The sequence below is a fragment of the Lithobates pipiens genome, unplaced genomic scaffold, assembly GCF_037356315.1.
Source record: "Lithobates pipiens isolate NorthernLeopardFrog02 unplaced genomic scaffold, aLitPip1_a1.2 Scaffold_25, whole genome shotgun sequence".
In the NCBI taxonomy this organism is placed as follows: Eukaryota; Metazoa; Chordata; class Amphibia; order Anura; family Ranidae; genus Lithobates; species Lithobates pipiens.
In genome coordinates this window covers 17,597,944-17,619,829 of record NW_027507787.1, presented here as the reverse complement: position 1 = coordinate 17,619,829, position 21,886 = coordinate 17,597,944, and the positions used below count along the sequence as shown (strand labels likewise).

At 44.1% G+C, this 21,886-nt stretch overlaps 1 protein-coding gene across 1 annotated transcript in view; it reads right to left on the bottom strand.

Annotated features, from left to right (window-relative positions):
• LOC143930134 (putative neutral ceramidase C) overlaps positions 1-21,886 on the bottom strand; it is a 130,323-nt gene that overhangs the window by 26,704 nt on the left and 81,733 nt on the right. The window contains exons 14-16 of the mRNA XM_077454152.1: positions 15,305-15,399; positions 15,172-15,211; positions 9,271-9,366 (exon numbers count right to left, since the gene is read on the bottom strand). Of these exons, the coding sequence (XP_077310278.1) occupies positions 9,271-9,366; positions 15,172-15,211; positions 15,305-15,399 (231 nt within the window). The remainder of the gene's footprint in view (positions 1-9,270; positions 9,367-15,171; positions 15,212-15,304; positions 15,400-21,886) is intronic.

The following is a 21,886-nucleotide window of genomic DNA, read 5'->3' as shown; positions in this document are numbered from 1 at the left end:
AAGAAATATGGGTTTTTTTTCAAAATTTTCGGTCTTTTTTCATTTATAGCGCAAAAAATAAAAACCCCAGAGGTGATCAAATACCACCAAAAGAAAGCTCTATTTGTGGGAAAAAAAAGGACAAAAAATTAATTTGGGTACAGTGTTGCATGACTGAGTAATTGTCATTCAAAGTGTGAGAGCACCGAAAGCTGAAAATTGGTCTGGGCAGGAAGGGTGTTTAAGTGCCCAGTAAGCAAGTGGTTAAGATAAGTCCTCTTTGACGTTAAATATCGTGAAAGTCTTTAGGCATAACTCCCCTTTTGACATTTTTGCCACTGTTACGTTAATAAGTTTTCGGATAATTAGTTATTATTCGTAGAGTGTCGAACTCATTCGTTCATATTCGTTGAAATTCGCTATTTATGTATGTATAGACATTCGTGATAATGATTCGTAGTTTGAAAAGTCGTTTGTTTATTGAATCTTTTCAAATACAATACAACACCCTTCTAACTCAGTTCTCAGGAATGCACTTTGCCAGTAATCCAACCTCCGGCACAAAATTAATTAGCTGATTGGACTATAAGATTTACTTTGAGCTGACCTTTTGTTTCATTAGATCTTTAAATAATTACCGAATTCATTCTAATTTATTCGAATTCATTTGTTACATTTCTTTTGTATTCGTTGTTATTCGTTATTTTTTATTCGGACATTCGGATGCATTCGAATGTCCGAAAGATGCAAAATTCGGCCGAATTTCGATTCGTTACGAAACGAATTGCACAAGCCTACATACCATAGTAAATTAGATTCCCGCCTTTTAAGGCCTATACAAGAGGACAATATATATCCGCTATTAAAGCTTTTAATAAGTCTCAACGAGTAAAGAATGACGCTTTGAAGCTTATAGTAGATGAAAAAACAGCCCAAAATGCTGTGGATCCTTTGGAATCTAATTTTAATGCCTTATTCCATAGTAAACCGGCCCTACATTTGCATATGGCTGAGGCTACGAGGATGGACTTGTACAAAAATAAACAGAAATCTTTTCAAGCAGGGAGATCGTAATGGTAATTTTTTGGCCATGATGGCTAAACATGAACCATCTAGTATTCCAATTTCGGAAATACGCACCTCCTCCGGAGATATGGCCTGTACACAGCCTAAAATTCTGGAGACTTTTTGGCAATTTTATCAGACATTATATATATCTCAGTTGCCTTCTGATTTCCAGTTGACTGAATTGGAGGCTTGGCTGGATTCAGTCGCACTGGCCTGGTTAACAGATAATGAGAGGTAGATGCTAGTACGTCCTATAACATCAGAGGAGGTCCTTTCAGTCATCGGTTCCTTTCCATTGGAGAAGTCATCTGGGCCGGATGGCCTTCCTATTGAATTTTATAAGGCTCATGGAGAGCGCTTAGCTCCCGTATTGGCTTCTCTTTACTCTGATTGTCTGAAGGAAGGAGCTTTACTGGACTTAATGAGTCATGCTCATATAGTTTTAATTTACCAGCACCAAAAAGATCTATCCTCTTGTGCCTCATATAGGCTTATTGCTCTTTTGAATGTAAACTTCAAGATTTTGACCAAGCTCATCTCCCAACGACTACAACATCTGTCTAATATTATCAACTCAGATCAGAAGGGGTTCTTGTCTGGTAGGGCTACTGATATGAATTTTAGGAGATTATATACTAATATTTATGCTTCACATCCTAATATAGGATCTAGGGTCATTGCTTCCCTAGATATTGAAAAGGCTTTTGATACCTTGGAGTGGCCCTTCTTGTGGGAAGTACTCCCCAGAATGGGCTTTCCAATGGTATTTATAAAATGGTGGCAGGTCTTCTATAGGAATCACACAGCTGCAGTGAAATTGGGGGGAGGGTTGTCATTTACCTTTTCATTATTTGGGTGAACTCATCAGAACTGCCCTCTCTCTCCAACCCTTTTTGCGATTGCTATGGAGCCGGTGGCGGAGGCTTTGTGCACTTCCCCTAATATTGAGGGATTGCAGATTGGTTGGTTGGAGGAGAGGGTAACTTTGTATGCAGATGACCTTTTATTATTTTTGAACAATGCTTGGACCCCCACTCCAAGGGGCCTTAGAGATACTGGATTCATTTTCAATGGTTACAGGACTAAGTCCTTGTTGTTTCCAATAGATATTGGACTAAGTCCTTGTTGTTTCCAATAGATATGGAGGCTTTCAAGTATTTAGGAGTTGTAATTTCCCACCAAGCTTCTGAATTTATTTCTTTGAATTTGACTCCGATTCTAGGAGACATTGCGTCAAAGTTGAAAGCATGGAAGTCTCTACCATTATTATTGGGACGTATTAATCTTTTAAAAATGAAAATTATATCAAAATTCATGTATTTATTTCGATATTCTCCTCAGTGGCTCCCTGTATCCTTTTTTACAAGATTAAATCATCTTTTTTCATATTTTTTATGGGGATCGAAGAACCCCAGGTATAAATTAATCACCCTGATGCGCCCTTGTGAACAGGGAGGTTTAGCTTTTCCAGATTTATATAAATACTTTTTAGCCACTCAGCTGGTTACGGCCGTATGATGGCTAAGCCCAGATTTATACAACTCCTCTACTCAGCTGTAAGCAGCAGTGGCATGTTAAATAGAAGCTCTTAAGGTACTTTAATTTAGGGGTCGTAAGGTACCCTACCAGGTGACTACTCTCTTGTTTAATACTATTTGAGCCTGGGAGGCTGGTCTTAGATGCGAGTGTTATCCAAAGGGTGCAATTTCTCCAAATGCCCCTCTATAGTTTAATCCTAGTCTTCCTAAATTTTTTTAAGTACTAGAGCCTATCTCATGGACTAAATATAATATTAAATTAGAAAGATGGAAGGGACTGGGTCAGGCAAGGGATTATCAGCGCACCTCATCCCGATTATAGCAAATATGGAGAGACGAAAAGAGGTAAATGGGACTATTACGGTGCTGATATTAGTGAGAAAAATAATATTTTTATAAAAAGGAATATTTTATTAAATATACTAAAAATGGCCACAAGGGTACAGTAAATTCAAAATTTTGAAACTACAAATATTGATTTTCATACAAACAGTGTACAAGGTCCATCAGTTAGTTTAGATAACCATATTCTTGGCAGTTCAGATGGAAAATTCCCGACATGTTTCGCCTACTCAGAGGCTTCTTCAGGGGAGCCAATAATTGATGGAGGGAAAAAAAATGTTTTAATATAAAAGCAGATGAGAGAGAATTCACTGTAAACGAAATAGAACAGAATTAATGGAGCCGGTCATGATGAAAGAACACATCCTAAATCCCCGCCAATGCCCACCTATCTCAAAGAATTCAACGGATTTAGAAAAGAGCCAATAATATATATATCATTAAAAGGTATGTTTAGAATGGTACCTACCAATCTCAAAAGGCCTCTCCTATGCACTAAAGTGAAGACCCCACTCAAAATTGGAGAGTGAGCCAGTCCCCAAAACCGCCAAAAAGGAAGGTAACTGCAGGAGACAAATGAAGCAAACAAACAGGTCCAATTTCATAAAAGGTCCACAGGGGGCCTATAAAGGCTTCCATAAATATAATTAATTGAATAAAGAATGAAAGATCCATTTCGGTAAGAGGTAGATTTTAAAATAAAGTCCTACCTGAACAATTTAATGTGAGGTGTATCCTATGAGAGGAGCTGAGGATTACATAAGGGAGGTCCTTAAGAGTTTTTTTGAAGCCAGTATAATAACCTAGACTGTAATGGGATAATTAAAAATGTTTATCAGAATAGAACAGATGGGTGATATCTGAATAAATGAAGAAGGCCTGAAGATAAGCAAAGAAAAAGGGATTTACTTAGCAATGTGCTCTGAAAAGATTTTTGCTAAAATCATTGAAAAATGCTTACCATAAGCATGAAGAAAGAGCAGAATCAGTTGTTGCTATGCTTGACAAGCAACAGCATGGAGACACTATGTGGCAAGAGACTGCAGAGTTAAGCCAGTCGAGCTGTAGGTAAAGCAGTTTGGAGAAATTGATCTAAAATATGAGAAAACAAACCAAGACAAGTTCTAAGAAATTGTAAGAGTAGGGTTAAATAGGAATTGGAAAAGCAACATGGTCTGTGTGGACAGATCGTGTGCTTTGCTACAGACTGACCTTCACGGTGGGATCATCACTGACAAGCTCTGCAGGGCCGACACACCTGCGTTGTGAGTGTGCCTTTTATCTCCCTCAACATCCGGCGTCCCATCAGCGACGCCGGGTGTGAGCGGACAATTGGTACGCATGCGCAGTCCCGCATCTATTGTCCGCTCACACCCGGCGTCGCTGATGGGACGCCGGATGTTGAGGGAGATAAAAGGCACACTCACAACGCAGGTGTGTCGGCCCTGCAGAGCTTGTCAGTGATGATCCCACCGTGAAGGTCAGTCTGTAGCAAAGCACACGATCTGTCCACACAGACCATGTTGCTTTTCCAATTCCTATTTAACCCTACTCTTACAATTTCTTAGAACTTGTCTTGGTTTGTTTTCTCATATTTTAGATCAATTTCTCCAAACTGCTTTACCTACAGCTCGATTGGCTTAACTCTGCAGTCTCTTGCCACATAGTGTCTCCATGCTGTTGCTTGTCAAGCATAGCAACAACTGATTCTGCTCTTTCTTCATGCTTATGGTAAGCATTTTTCAATGATTTTAGCAAAAATCTTTTCAGAGCACATTGCTAAGTAAATCCCTTTTTCTTTGCTTATCTTCAGGCCTTCTTAATTTATTCAGATATCACCCATCTGTTCTATTCTGATAAAAAAATTTAATTATCCCATTACAGTCTAGGTTATTATACTGGCTTCAAAAAAACTCTTAAGGACCTCCCTTATGTAATCCTCAGCTCCTCTCATAGGATACACCTCACATTAAATTGTTCAGGTAGGACTTTATTTTAAAATCTACCTCTTACCGAAATGGATCTTTCATTCTTTATTCAATTAATTATATTTATGGAAGCCTTTATAGGCCCCCTGTGGACCTTTTATGAAATTGGACCTGTTTGTTTGCTTCATTTGTCTCCTGCAGTTACCTTCCTTTTTGGCGGTTTTGGGGACTGGCTCGCTCTCCAATTTTGAGTGGGGTCTTCACTTTAGTGCATAGGCGAGGCCTTTTGAGATTGGTAGGTACCATTCTAAACATACCTTTTAATGATATATATATTATTGGCTCTTTTCTAAATCCGCTGAATTCTTTGAGATAGGTGGGCATTGGCGGGGATTTAGGATGTGTTCTTTCATCATGACCGGCTCCATTAATTCTGTTCTATTTCGTTTACAGTGAATTCTCTCTCATCTGCTTTTATATTAAAAAAAAATGTTTCCCTCCATCAATTATTGGCTCCCCTGAAGAAGCCTCTGAGTAGGCGAAACATGTCGGGAATTTTCCATCTGAACTGCCAAGAATATGGTTATCTAAACTAGCTGATGGACCTTGTACACTGTTTGTATGAAAATCAATATTTGTAGTTTCAAAATTTTGAATTTACTGTACCCTTGTGGCCGTTTTTAGTATATTTAATAAAATATTCCTTTTTATAAAAATATTATTTTTCTCACTAATATCAGCACCGTAATAGTCCCATTTACCTCTTTTCGTCTCTCCATAATATTAAATTACTTTCTAAAGTGGTTACTGATCGGAAACTACTTTTTCTACACTTACGTCAACTTTTAATTCCCCGTCTATTTAGATATTTCCAGCTTCTCCACACTTTTCATGCACAATTTCCCCAGGATAGTCTAATGATGATACGATCCATTCTGGAACCAGTACATAGGTCTGAGTGCCTGGATAAGCCTACCTCGAGAATGTATTCTCATCTTATTTCAAATTCTATTTTGCCACTAGAGGGTCTTTGAGCTAGCAGGATGCAAGATATACCAGATTTGGATATGGAGGATTGGAGTAGTATGTGAGATTTCCCTCTGCGATCTCTGGTATCCTTGAGAGACTACATGATCCAATTTAAATTGGTACATAGAGCATATATTATGCCTTATAGACTTTAAAAGATAAATCCTGGGTGCTCTTCGAAGTGTTGGAGGTGTGGAGCAACTCAGGGGGATTTCACACACATCTTTTGGACTTTCCCATATATAGTTATTTTTTGGATGGAAGTGGTGGATTTATTGAATTCTATCACTTCTGCTCCTTTACCAGTTTCAATGTCTGTCTGCCTGTTGGGTTTGGTAGAGGCTATTATCCCTACAGTGAATGAGAGCATATTTGCTCATAACATTATTCTAGGCAAGAAAAGCCATTGCTTTGCATTGGAAGAAACCTTGCTCTCCTACGCTTTTATATTTGAAACAATTGATAAATAATAATTGATCTCCCACTATATAGAGACACCTATATGAATAGGGGTTGCTCTAGTAAGTACGATAAAGTGGCTGGACAAATCGTACACAGCATTTAATGCAGATGGGGATAACTAAGTATAATCTGGGTGTTTCCTTATAGGGGATGCTTGGGGCTACTGGTGATAGAAGGGATTAATGTTTGCTTACTCCTTTTTCCTTAATATATGGGGTGAGGCTTGACATTTGAATGGGCACATGGAATGGCCTAGATCTAAGCCCTGATAAAATATCCTCTCTGTTAATTATTATATGTTTTCCATTTTTTATTTTGGATTTTAACCACTTGAGGACCGCCGTATTGCCATTGTACGTCAGCACAATGGCACAGGCAGGCATAATCACGTACATCTACGTGATTGCCTTCCAGCGGGTGGGGGGTCCGATCGGACCCCCTCCCGCTGGTTACGGCGGTCCGATTCGGTCCAGGAGCGCTCCGTGATGAGGGGATGGCCGTTGGTTTTCGGGCCACCCCCTCTGGATCGCTCCTGGCCAATGAGAAGCTTCCTCCCCTGTGTATTGTTTACACAGGAAGGAGGAAGTGATGTCATTCTCCTCGGGGCGGTCTTTTTGACCGGACTACGAGGAGAACAGTAAAAGTAAGTGTGCACCAACACTACACTGACATGTAGGTACACACAGGCACACAAACCCCCCCCCGATCCCCCCCCCGATCGCCCCCCGATCCCCCCCCCGCCCCCCCCCCCCCCAGTCACAGTGTCACTGATTGCATTGATCATTTCTTTACTGATCAATGCATTCAGTGTCAGTTGTGACAGTAAAAACTGTCAGGACAGTTAGTGTTAGGTCCAGGGTAGCCCCCTATCACCCCCCAATAAAGATTTAACCCCCTGATTGCCCCTAGAGTTAACCCTTTCACCCCCTTTTGCCAGTGTCACTAAGCGATCATTTTTCTGATCGCTGCATGTGTCGCTAGTGTCGCTAGGTAGCTAGTTATTTTTTTAGGTTCACCGCCAGGTTTTTATATCGCTAGGTACCCCGATATACTACCCAATAATGTTTTTAACCCCCTGATTGCCGCTAGTTAACCCTTTCACCCCCTTTTGCCAGTGTCACTAAGCGATCATTTTTCTGATCGCTGCATGTGTCGCTAGGTAGCTAGTTATTTTTTTAGGTTCACCGCCAGGTTTTTATAGCGCTAGGTACCCCGATATACTACCCAATAATGGTTTTAACCCCCTGATTGCTGCTAGTTAACCCTTTCACCCCCTTTCACCAGCGATCACAGTATAAGTGTCACTGGTGACGCTGGTTAGCCAGTTAGTTATTTAGGTTCCCCGTCAGGTTTTTATATAGCGCCAGGGACCCCCATATACTACCTAATAAAAATTTGAACCACCTGATTGCCCCTAGTTAACCCTTTCACCACTGATCACCGTATAAGTGTTACGGGTGACTCTGGTTAGTTTGTTTTTTATAGCATTTTATATTCAAATCCGGAAGGCAGTGCTTGGTTTTCGGGGTCCCGTACGTGGCTAGGCTCCCAAAAAGTCCCCCACATGTGGTATCCCCGTACTCGGGAGAAGCAGCAGAATTTATTTTGGGGTGTAATTTGACTTCTGCCCATAGCATGTGTGAGCAATATATCATTTAGTGACAACTTTGTGCAAAAAAAAAAAAGTTTGTAATATTCCCGCAACTTTTGGCAAAATATAAAATATTCCATGGACTCAACATGCCTCTCAGTAAATAGCTTGGGGTGTCTACTTTCCAAAATGGGGTCATTTGGGGGGGTTTTGTGCTATTTTGGCATTTTATGGCCTTCGAAACTGTGATAGGTAGTGAGGAGTTAAATCAAAAATTTGCACCCTTAGAAATCCTGAAGGTGGTGATTGGTTTTCGGGGTGCCGTGCGCGACTAGACTCCCAAAAAGTCCCACACATGTGGTATCCCCGTACTCGGGAGAAGCAGCAGAATGTATTTTGGGGTGCAATTCCACATATAACCATGGCATGTGTGAGCAATATATCATTTAGTGACAACTTTTTGTAAAAAAAATTTTTTTTTTTTTTTTTGTCATTATTCAATCCCTTAGGACAAAAAAAATAAATATTCAATGGGCTCAACATACCCATCAGCAATTTCCTTGGGGTGTCTACTTTCCAAAATGGGGTCATTTGGGGGGGATTTGTACTGCCCTGCCATTTTAGCACCTCAAGAAATGAGATCGGCAGTCATAAATTAAAAGCTGTGTAAATTCCAGAAAATGTACTCTAGTTTGTAGACGCTATAACTTTTGCGCAAACCAAAAAATATTCGCTTATTGACATTTTTTTTACTAAAGACATGTGGCTGAATAAATTTTGCCCTCAATGTATGACTAAAATTTAGTTTATTCGATTTTTCTTATAACAAAAAGAAGAAAATATCTTTTTTTTTCAAAATTTTCGCTCTTTTTCCATTTATATCGCAAAAAAAAAAAAATCGCAGAGGCAATCAAATACCATCAAAAGAAAGCTCTATTTGTGGGAAGAAAAGGACGCAAATTTCGTTTGGGTGCAATATTGCATGACCGCGCAATTACCAGTTAAAGCAGCGCAGTGCGAAATTGCAAAAAGACCTCTGGTCCTTAAGGTATTTATTGGTCCGAGGCTGAAGTGGTTAATTTTGGATTCGTAGTTGCTATGCGATGTGATTGGATCTTGACATTTCACTAATATACTTTAGGTTCAATGTGTATGATGTTTTGTTGTGTTTTGTTTATAAAGTAATTTATAAAAAATAAAACAAAATTAGACTCCCGCACTTTATACCATTGCTGCTTATACAGTATTATTCATAAAAAGTCACATATACTACAGCATTTAAGTTTAATTTCAAAGTTAAATGCCATTCCCTCTCCAGATGTCCTCTGTTTACCTGATACTCCTCAAATGTTGTAACGTAATGTGTATATACATTACTAAGTCCCGAAATAACCACATCAGTGTTCGTAGAATTAGATAGATCCAGTTCCTAAGAAAACAAGACAGGCTACAAGTGAGCCAATTTAATTATAACAAATAACCACAAGAGGCATTGCACACTGGTAAAGACACATGGGACAGTTATGTTAGACTGTATAACTCCATGTACATGAGATGCTAACCTGCATAAATTACTGCAAACCTCTACCAACATTCCTTAAGATAACATGTATGTATTAAGTAACTGTCACTGCAAGGATTGCTTTTTCAAAACAAAATTTTAAGCATAAATATTGCAGAAAGTTTGTAGATTAATACTGTTTATTGGCTAACTTAAAGTGTATTTTCACTTTGCAGTCGACTTGGGATACATCTACTTTATATGTTTTACATGTTCTCATTCACATGGCACAACTTAAAAAAAATATTAAAGTGATTGCAAAGTCTCCATTTTTTTTATTATTATTAAAATAACAAACATGTCATACTTACCTTCTCTGTGCAATGGTTTTGCACAGAGCAGCCCCAAACCTCCTCTTCTGGGGCCCCCCACCAGCACTTCAGGCTCCTCCTTTTCTCTGTGGGTGCGTGCTCCATAGACATATACAGCACAGCTTGACCACACCCTCAGTCCCTCCTCACAGCATTTGATTGTGAGCAGCAGGCACCAACGACGCCTGCTGTTTAACGAGTCCCTGTGGACAGAGGAAGTGAGGGTATAGAAGACTGCAGCTGGGCACAGCACTGGATCCTTGACAGGCTCAGATAAGTGTTAAGAGAGGGGGAAGTGAAATAGTTAATGGGAAGTGTTTTACCTTAATGCAGGGAATGCCTTAAGGTAAAGAAACACCAAGCCTTTAGAACAGGTTTAAAAATGGCAACTCATCTTTTTAGATGCTCTGTTCTGGGAATTACAGCACTGTAAAATCCAATACCACATGTGAAAGTAAAATCCGACCAGTTCTCTTTGTTGATTAGAGGGTTGGGCATCTGTGTTTACCATAATTAACCCTGTCTGTACCACGAGGATAATCATCTGTTGTAAACTAGATTTAAAGACTATCCTAACAAAGGGGTAATGTGATTGTAAAGGCTCATTTAAAAAAAAAAAAAAAAAATAACAAACATGTTTATACTTACTTCATCTTTGCAAGGCTTTTGCACAGAGCGGCCCTGATCCCGTTTTTCTGGGGTCCCTCGTGGCACTCCTGACTCCCCTCCTCATTAAGTGCCCCCACGGAGAGCCACATTCCATTGGGATACTCGTGTGGGTGCGCTCCCGAGTCCTGCTGCTGTGTCCAATGACACAGACAGCAGGATACTGCCCCACCCCCCACCCCGACTCCCGTGTCACTGGATTTGATTGACAGCAGCGGGACAAAATGACACCTGCTGCTATCAATCTATCAAATGAGGACACAAGAAAGGGGGGTTTTGGGGGGTAGCTGCAGCACAGAAGGTTTTTCACCTTAATGCATAGAATGCATTAAGGTGAAAAATCTTGAGACTTTAAAGCTCCTTTAAGGGCTGAGGTGATTTTTTTATTTTTCATAGTACGTGTAGCACTGACCCCCGAAGGAGCGGATGAATTTATTGGGCTTACCGTTACCTTCTTCACCTCGTATGCGTCTAGGGGTGTCCCGAGGTAGATGGCCCAAGAACTACAGACACTGACGACTAATCCGCTTGAAGGGATTTTTATTTGCAAAAAAGTCGTTAAACAGTCTCTCAGTATACGATCAGAGGGTTTAGGTGAAAAGTCCAGGTACTCTTAGTATCAAAGTCAGTATGGAAAATAACTCTCTTATTTTGAATAAATCCAGAGAATAGCCATTCACAGCTGGATCCTCACCCTAGTTGGATAGTCCTTCCCTCACCAGGCCTAGAAGCCAGTAGGGTGCTTGAATCGGGAACAAGTCTCTGCCATAGACTTTGTTATAGAGCATGTAAAGGAAAGCTTGTAGAACACTCGTGTGGTACCAGTATCTTGCAGCCGGTCTGGCGATACCGCACAAAATTGGATTCACTTGGGTCCTTCAGCTTTTTCAGACTCTTGTTGATAAGCCAACCCTTGTGTGGCCTTCTCCTGAAGAGTCATCCCCTGGATAAGTTCACAGTTGCTGGGCCTCTCCACTAACCGAGACGGCACCGGACCACCTCTGAATCCTTCCTTTAGTTTCCTTGCCTCGGGCTAGCCAGCCCCGAGACGTAAAGTCAGGTGGATCCGCATCCCAGGCCATGGAAGTCTTGGGAGCTGGTCAGGAGAACCAGGACCATGCAGTCAGAAAATACTTCTGGACCGGAACCCCGAAACACGTGACACCCACACCTTAAGTACCCCCCTCCCAGAAGGCACAGCAAGAGGGGCACTCCCACTGGGCTTGTTCCGAGAGAAAGTAACCTTAAAGCACCCAACCAGACTGTGTTTCCATACCTGCCAGAAGTGACAGTGCCCCCTATGGCCAGGCAGACTGATGCTGAGGTCAAAATTTAGAGTAATCATACCCAAACCAAACTGCGGTTTAATGGTAACATTCAATTTCAAAAACACATAGTGTGTGCTCTTCCCCGAAGCAACCTTCTTCCACCGATTTGGTCCGGCCGGACTTGGCAGTGGTCTTTCGTTGCGATTCCGGGAAGATTTTGTACACCCCACTTTCTCCAAAGCAGGCAGGGTGATTTCAGTAATGGTGGAAGAAGCAGTGTCTATCCGCTCCAGAGTGGTCTCTCCGGCAGTTGCAGTGGTGGAAGCGTTGACATCCCTCTCAGGAATGTTAGCGGTATTAGGTATCGCTGTTGTGGAAGGCCTCACTTAAGGAACAAAGATGGCTGGCTCCTCGGTTGCCACGCCCGTGGCCCAGTCCACATGGTAGGCCTTCAGTAGTGCGATTGACTGGTCCACCTTGAAGTATTCCCCACAGGCAGGACAGCGAACAAACGGCTGGGGGTTCACAAACAGTCCTTCGTACCTTCCACAAAATAATCCCCAGAGCCTCAATGTCTCCAGATGCGTACAGGATGAAACACCCTTGAGGGGCCAGGCGTATCCCTGTATCAGTTAATGTGGCTCCCGGGAGTCTCACACCCATAGGAACTTCCACTGACGGCATTCGGGGTCCCATGCTGGGCAACACTCTTGGAGCACGAAACATCTCTGGGTTAAAGGTTTTCTTTCTCTCCATCCAAAAGAAACAACCTGCTTCTTCCTCTCCCGCAACACACTCACACGGTGCCCCGTGCAGGGAAACAAAACAGGCTAGACTCCTCCCACTGGTTCCTCCGGCTGCGCAACTCGCTGGCTTTTTCCAGGCTCTTCCCACGCTTACGCGCCAACAGTGGATGTCCATAATTTTTCACAAAATGGCGTCATCAAAAAAAACAACCCTCTGTCCTATATTCACCATGTGCACAGTTCTTTCTTGCGAGGAGTAGTGGTAAATCCCGGACTACGAGCCCACACGTGTAGCACTGACTCCCGAAGGAGCGGCTGAATTTATTGGGCTTACCGTTACCTTCTTCACCTCGTATGCGTCTAGGGGTGTCCCAAAGTAGATGGCCCAAGAACTACAGAGACTGACGACTAATCCGCTTGAAGGAATTTTTATTTGCAAAAAAGTAGTTAACAAACAGTCTCTCAGTATAGGACATGTAAAGGAAACTTGAAAGCTTGTAGAACACTCATGTGATTCCAGTATCTTGCAGCCGGTCCAGCGATACCGCACGAGATTGGATTCACTTGGGTCCTTCAGCTTTTCCAGGCTCTTGCTGAGAAGCCAACCCTTGCGTGGCCTTCTCCTGAAGATGTTCTCCCCTGGATAACTTCACAGTTGCTGGGCCTCTCCACTAACCGAGATGGCACCAGACCACCTCTGAATCCTTCCTTTAGTTTCCTCGCCTCGGGCTAGCACCTTAAGTACCCCTCCCAGAAGGCACAGCAAGAGGGACACTCCCACTGGACTGGTTTCGAGAGAAAGTAAACTTAAAGCACCCAACCAGACTGTGTTTCCATACCTGCCAGAAGTGACAGTGCCCCCTATGGCCAGGCAGAACACCCTTCAGTCCAGTCAGACTGATGCTGAGGTCAAAATTTAGAGTACTCATACCCAAACCAAACTGATGTTTAAGGGTAACATTAAATTTCAAAAACACATAGCGCGTGCTCTTCAGGAGGCGGCGCTACACATATTAAAGAGTAACTCCACTTTTGTTGAGAAATAAACTCCTGTACAGTAAGAATTTTAAAAACATTGTTGATTCCTCCCTGTTTCAGATAGTCCTACCAGTTTCTGCTCTGAAGAAATAGCCTTTGCTGATTGGTTTTAAATGAAGGATTCCGGTTCGTTATAATTAGCTGGTGCACTCTCTGTGTTTTAATGAGAAAAGCTGTAGTGTTTGCATCCTTTTAGAAAGTAATTAACCCTTAGTTAATTTGACTTGTGTCTTGGTACAGACGTTTGTGAAAATCAGTTAACCAATGGCCGAACGCCGTATGCACATTTATGTCGGCAGAATGGCACGGCTGGTCAAATGGCCCTACAGGTACGTCCCTTTGAATTTGCCACTGTGTGATCATGTGCGCGCCGCCTGCATCACGCGACCCTGCCAGGAGCTCCGTGAATCAGTTCACGGGACCCGCGGACTCGATCGCTGCGGGAATACCCGCGATCGTCTCATGGAGCTGAAGAACGGGGAGATGCTAATGTAAACAAGCATCTCCCCGTTCTGCCTAGTGACACTGTCACTGATCATAGCTCCCTGTGATCGGAAGCTATAATCAGTGAAGTATCTTTAGTAGCCCAGCTCTCTAACAGTTAGAAACACTCCCCAGGACACGCTTGACCCTTTCCTAGCCCCCTAGTGGTTAACCTCTTCACTTCCAGTGTCATTTTTACAGTAATCAATGCAATTTTATAGCACCGATCGCTGTAAAAATTACAATGGTCCCAAAAATGTGTAAAAATTGTCCGAAGTGTCCGCCATAATGTCGCAGTCACGATAAAAAACGCAGATTGCCGCTATTACTAGTGAAAAAAAAAATTATTAATAAAAATACCATAAAACTAACCCCTATTGTGTAGACGCTATAACTTTTGCGCAAACCAATCAATAAATGCTTATTGCAATTTTTTTTACCAAAAATATGTAGAAGAATACGTATCGGCCTAAACTGAAACTTTTTTTTTATATATTTTTTGGGGATATTTATTATAGCATATTTGCTGAAGACAAGCAGACTAAGGACATGGATTACTGGAACCATGTCCTGGGGGCTGATAAGACCAAGATAAACGTATTTGGTTCAAACGGTGTCAAACGTGTGTAGCGGCCACCAGATGAGGAGTACTAAGACAAGTGTGTCTTGCCTACAGCCAAGCATGGTGGTGGGAGTGTCATGGTCTGTGGCTGCATGAGAGCTATTGGCACTGGGGAGGTACAGTTTATTAAAGGAACCATGAATGCCAACATGTACTGTGACATATTGAAGCAGAGTATGATTCCCTCTCTTCAGAGACTGGACCACAGGACATTATTCCAACATAACGACCCCAAGCACACCTCCAAGACGACATTTTCACTTAGGGGTGTACTCACTTTTGTTGCCAGCTGTTTAGACAATAATGGCTGTGTGTTGAGTTATTTTGAGAGGATAGCAAATTGACACTGTTATACAATCTGTACACTCACTACTTTACATTGTAGCAAAGTGTCATTTCTTCAGTGTTGTCACATGAAAATATATAATAAAATATGTACAAAAATGTTAGGGGTGTACTCACTTTTGTGAGATATTGTATGCTCCGTTTGTTAACTAAAAACAATTTATCTGTATACATTTAGGATGTAACCTACATACCTGTTTTACAGCTTCTCTTAGTCTTCTTCCAGACATAGTTCTAGAAAGAAAAAAAGTAGTGCAAAATGACTCAACAGGTAAATACAAATAATTTATTCACTAGTATTTAGTATCAGACTTTATTTAAACATACGTAAATTCTCCGGGAACGGCAACTATAGCCAGAGATCCAACAGTGATTATCTGAATATCAATTATTGTTGGGTGCCACGGTAGAGGGCTGGTCGCCTAGAAGAAGCAGACATATTTTAAAGTTACTAACCAGACTTTTACACTTGAGAAGTACATCGTTTAAATCTTATACGTAAGAGTAAAAGCTATAAGAGTAAAAGCCATAGAGGGTTTTAAGATAGTCATTGTATAAAAACAAAATACCCCCATAAATATGAATAGCCAAAGAGCAACATGCAAAGTGCAATAAATCATAGCAACCTTTCAGAATAAATTTTTTCATTATAGCAACTCTAAGCCTGATTAAAGTTTAAATGTGGTTTTCACAGTTGCACATCGCTCTTGCTGGATAAATAAACTGAAATGTATTGTCTAACCTAAAAGGTTTTGTGTTGTGCATTGCAAGCAACTAAACTATTTCCATTTATTTTTCCTTTAAAGCAGTATTAAACTAAAAAGTAAAAATGTAGTATATTGCATCTTCCAAATCCTTAAAGGTTAAATTAAGTAAGTTGAACTTACACAGGACCCCCTCCTCACCCCCCCCCCCCCCCTCAGTCCTTGCAGAGACATATACTGCTTATATTAACGCTTTAGAAACCAGACCTGAGCAGGAATTGACCCTGGACTTTGTCAAAGGCAATTTAATTGATGAATATGACAGAAGGAAAGAAAATATGCACCATGATGACAAAGCTCTTAAGATGTGCAAAGGCATAAAGCACAACAAAGAAAGCAGAGCCTGTTTTCACTGTAATAGGACCGGTCACTTAAAAGGAGGACTGTTCTATCTGGAAAGCCAAGCAGTGAAAGCTAAAGCTATCCACTAAAGAAAGAGTCAAAGCAATCACAAAGGAAGCTAAAGATGCATCACAGAGTGGCACCTTTAAAGTGACACAGAGCGGCAAGCCACGTGGCTGACTCACGTGGGACAAGCCACATGACAAGCGATGAGACCTTCTTCACAAACATTGATTACAGTGCAAAAGACAAAGTTTTCCTAGCAAACGGGAAAAGCATCACCTCAGAAGGTAAAGACCAGGGCTTCCTGAACTGCATTACCCAAATACCGGTGAATTACCAGCCTGGGTTAGGACTAGGGATAAGCCAAACACCTCCGGTTTGGTTCGAACCAGAACAGACAAAAATGTATAGCCAACATTCAAACCCTACAAAACACAAACATGAAAGATCAAAAGTGCTAATTTTAAAGGCGAATATGCAAGTTATTGGCATAAAAAATGTATGGGGACCTGGGTACTGCCCCAGGGGACATGTATCAATGCAAAAATTGGATTTTTAACTTACCATAAAATCCATTTCTCTGAGTTCATTGACAGACACAGCACTCGATTATTCAGTAGGGTTTTAGCGCCCCTACAGAATTAATACACTAGGCAGAAAAAAGACCTGGCTACACTTTTGGGCAGGGTGATATACACCCCCCTCTCTGCTATATGACTTCAGTTTAGTAACAAGCAGTGTCAGAAGGATCAGAACTCTTAAGAGGGGTGGGTGCTGTGTCTGTCAATGAACTCACAGAAATGGATATTACAGTAAGTCAAAAATCCAATTTTCTCTTTCTTTCATTGACAGACACAGTGCTCCATTATTCAGAACCATAGGCACGCCGCAAAGCAGTGCCAAACACTGAGGGGTGGGACAACAAAAAATCCCAAGGCTAATACAAAAGCCAACAAGGTACAGGAGCTCAACACAGAAACAAACTGCAGCCCAACCTGAACAATTCCCCTTCAAGAGGGAATAGACCCTCTAAACAGCAGCCTGAAACAGCCTGTGGCTGAAAGAAGCATCCGCAGATGACAGCACAGCCACGTTGTAGAATTTTGTGCATGAGTTGACGCCTAATGATGGAAGGCCCAAGAAGCAATAAGCAGCCAAGGAGAATACACCGTAACAGGGAAAGGAGAAACACAACCCCTGATAGAATAGACCAGAGTAATTGTCTGTCTGAGCCATCTAGAAAGCTCACAGAAGAAGCAGACAGACCCTTTTTTGGCCCATCCATGATCACAAACAGTGAATCTGATCTCCAAAAAGGCCCTGTGACTGCCAAATACACCCGAATCACCCAAACACATCCTGGGCATGTAAGGTAAATCCCTTAGGACATTTTGACCTGGGACACAAGGAAGGCAATACAACGTCCTTAATCAAAAGGTATCAGAGGAGAGAACCACAGACAAGGGCGAATAACTACTTGATTTTTACTTAAATTTTGTGTCACCAGGTAAGAAGTATGACATGGTAACACCTACAGTTCCGACGCTCCGTGAACAGAGGTGGTAGCAACCAAAAAAGCCACCTTCTGGGACAGAGTAAGCAGAAGAACCTCCCGAAGTGAGAATCCTGTAGAACCGAACGCACCAAGAGTAGATCCCATGGCAGTAGAAGCAACCACACTGGTGGAGGCAGATGTCGAACCCCTTGATTATGAGTACGCACCAGGGAGTGCGAGACCAGGGAACGCAGAATAAAACCGCCAAGGCCGACACCTGGCCCTTGATGATACTCAAGGCCAAGTTCTGCTCAACCCCCCCATGAAGGAAGGTCAAAATTCAAGCCACTGAGAAAGAAAGAGGGTAAATGGCAAGCACCTCACACCAGGATATGTATGTTATCCATGTCTGGAGGTAAATCTTCCCAGAGGAAGGCTTCCTAGCCTTCAGCAGCATCGTAACTTCAGCACCTGGCTCATAACAGTGACTGAAGCAGGATGGAAGATCAGCCCTTGAGACAGTAGAACCTCCCTGAGAGGCAGTCACCAAGGGACGTCAGCGACCAATCGCACCAGGTCGGCATACCAAGACCGACAAGGCCTTGATCCTGCGCAAAAGCCATGGTGGAAGCTTGAGAGGAGCAGAGGCGTAGATCCGATTCAGGCCCTACAGGGCCACCAGAGCTTCTGCAGTGTCCACCAGAAGAGCCTATGACCTTGCCAGAAACCTCAGTACCATTCCGTTAAGCCAGGATGCCAACAGGTCTACCTCGGGAGTGCCCTAGTGGAGACATATCTGATGAAACTTGTCCTGGTGAAGGGACCACCTCGTGGACCAACACTAGCCGACCGAGGCAACAGCCTGCTGTTCTTGCCATTTTTCCACTCCTAGAATACATACAGCGGAGAGCGATGGAGCAAGGCCTTCTGCCCACCGGTGGATGCTGGCTACTGTCAGGGCTGCCAACACACGCTTCTTTCCACCCTGGTAATTAACATAGACCACCGCCGATGCATTGTCCGACTGGATCCATACCTGGAGCCCCCCGAAGTCGACCTCTATAATCCATACATAGTCTGATCGCTCGAAGTCCCAGAATATTGATCGGCAGTCCGGATTCCTCCAGAGTCCAATGACCCTGAGCAGAACCTAGGACACCTCCCCACCCGACAGACTGGCATTGGTCAACTGTCCAATACAAGGGGAGAAAGCATGTGCCTGCCAAAATCCTGAAGAGCAAAGCCACCAGACCAGGGACCCTCAGTTTTCTGGTTCAGCCGAATCTGAAAGCCCAGAGACCTTGGGCACATTACTGCCAGGATCACACTTGAAAGGAGCTTGTATGGAACCATCTCGAAGGTAGATACCATCAGGCCCAACACCCACATGCAGGATGACAGGGAGGACCACCTGCGAGACAACAGTAGTTGAAATGCAGCATGCAACTTCTGGAGTTTGTCCAGAGGAAGCAGCCGGAGCAGACTTTGGGTAGTATAGTAGCCAACTGAAAACTGAGGTCTGTATAGCGAGCTACGTCACCTCTCAGGATAGCGGAGGACTCCGCTGGCAGAAGAAGATCTTCCAAGCAGCCCAGGACTACAATCCCCCTTATATAAACATGCCAGAACTGGCATGTGAACCTTTGTGAGACCAAAAGTCAACACTGCTAGCTCTTTTCCCACAGTAAAATGGAGGAAGTGTTGGTGTCGGGCACATATTGGAGTGCGTAAATAAGCATCCGGGATGTCAACAGAAGCCTGAAAGTCCCATGATGAAGGGATACCACCACCGTGTGGATGAACTCCATTCTGACCTTCTGTACTCTGGTACCGGGACAAGCACACCTTGAAGCAACAGGGCTTGCACAGCCCTAAGGAGAACTGCCAACAGTCTGGTGACAGACATCAATTGGAAGGAAAAAACACTTGAATTCCTTCCACTAGGACATAGGTGAGGGCGCGTCTTCATGCTGAAGGGGCCTTGTCCGTGGGTCTTGGGAGCCCCGCTCTCAGCTCGGCAGACCAGGCCCATTGCGTGCTGAGAAGAAGGACCGCATCTGCTACGAGGCCCTTTTCCCCATTTCAGACTGTGGAAGACATCTACACTTCCCTCCTGTGAGACTCGTAACAATGTCATCCAGAGTAGCCCCAAACAGACAACTGCCTTGAAATGGTAACCCAGGCAGAGCTTTTTTAGAAGCCCAGTATGCAGACCAACACTTAAGCCCCAATACATGTTTAAGCACCACTGCAGAAACAGAGAGCTTAGCAACCAAGGGAACTGCGTCCAAGAGGCATTGCATACAATCTGCAGCCCCCAGACCAACTGGTCCGCCAACTCAGCAAAAGCAGAGGGAGTCTGCTCCCCTGCCAGGAATGTCAGCCGAATCCTTAAAAACATTTACCAGAATCATGGTCACCTTGCGCAACCTAGAGACAGGGGGATCCACTACTGGTGGAACAGTCCACTCTTTAAGGAGGGACCCCACAAAGGTGTACTTCACAGCAAAGTGTCCTTGGAACCACAAAGGGACGCTTTGGACACTCCCAGTCTTTACAAACAATTATTCCACAATAGGAGGGAGAAGGGAACGCTTTTGCCGTATGAGACAGTTTATAGATGCCAAGGCGACCGGAACCTCCACTGCAGCCACAGCTGCATCCTACATCTTTAAAGTTTCCCGCACAGATGTAATAAGGGAGACAGCCAACACCTTCTTGTGCGCCACTGCAGTTGTGGAGAAACAACCTCACTAACTGACGGGATAGGGAGTGTAGCCACCAATGCTGCAAGGTGGGTCACATCCACGACGGCAGAGACATAGGATGAGTCGAGACTGATGAGGCAGGGGAGGGTGGTGAGGAGCCAATTACTAGCCTATATGCCTAAGTGCCACCTGTGAAATCGCAAAGACCACAGAGGGGCTGCCGATTGAGACCTCCTTAGGTCCCGCACAGAGGCGTCACGGAGGTCTCACATGAGGGGCGTGACCGAGGCCCCCACACAGGGGGCGCTGACCAAGGCTCCTCACAAGGAGCACTGGCCGAGACCCCACACTGGGGCACCTACTGATACCCCACACAGGGGGCACCATTGGACCCCTAACTGGGGCACTGGCCGAGACCCCGCACTGGGGGCACCTACAGATACCCCGCATAGGCGCACCCCTCAAAAGGGACACTGGCTGAGACCCCGCACAAGGGGCGCCTATGGAAACCCCACACTGGGGGCATTACTAAACCCTTCACAGGGGGCACTGGCTGAGACCCTGCACAGGGGGCACCTACAGATGCCCCACACAGGGGACACCACTGGGCCCTTCACAGGGGGCACTGGCTGAGGCCCCTCACAGGGGGCATCCACTAAGGCCCCTCACAGGAGGCACCTATGGAGGGCCCACTTAAACAACCCCTCAGAGTCCCCACAGCACCGTCCCTCTGTAAGAAGGCATCTGGCATGGCCGTGCGAAAGAGCAGGCGGTGGCCTAGTAGGCTACAAAAGCTGACGCCCGCCGCGAGTGCACAGGTCCATGAGGGGACCACTTCAGGCTAGAGCCGAGGAAGGAGGGAGGATGCCGTCCCCTCTAGGGGCACCCTGCACATCACCCGCTCAGTAGGCCATAAAAGTCGTGGCCAAAATTAGTGGAGGGCCGCCGCAGGGGGCATGGATCTGTGGATGCCTGGTCACCCACCCAACCATCCAGCAGATGCCAAGATGTATCCCCCCATAGTGATAACCCTGGGGGGTGGACAGAGTGTCCAAAGCACCTGGGCCTCACCGGGGGAACGGGGGGCATGTGGAGGAGAACCCCAGAGGGACCGACCACCCCAGGGAGAACCCGCGCCCCACACCACGCCAGGGAAGGAGAGGAGGGGCCCCTTATTTACCGCTCCAGCAAGTGCTTGGGTAACGCTCCCAGACAGATCCTCCTCACCACCGAAGTGGAGGTGCTGTAGACCATGAGGAACGCTGCGACACAGACCGAGACCCGATCATATGCGACCTAGTGAGAAGTTTAACTCGCAGGGCTAGCCCCCATCCAGTGGGGCTATGTCGCGGCCGACCTAACGCATAGCTGCGGTCTGCACGCGCTCGCTGGTCAGAGTGGGGAGACCACTGGATCTTAGTGTCCAGCCCGTTGCCCAGTCCAGCAGTTGATTGTAGATCTCACAGGAAAAAATCCAAGAGAAAAAAAAGTAGTTTAAAAGCAAAAACTAAAAATTGCCAGGACCAGAGATCCCAGCACGGAACTAGGTCCTTACTCCTGACTAGGCAGAAAAAGCAGAAGGCATATAGCAGAGAGG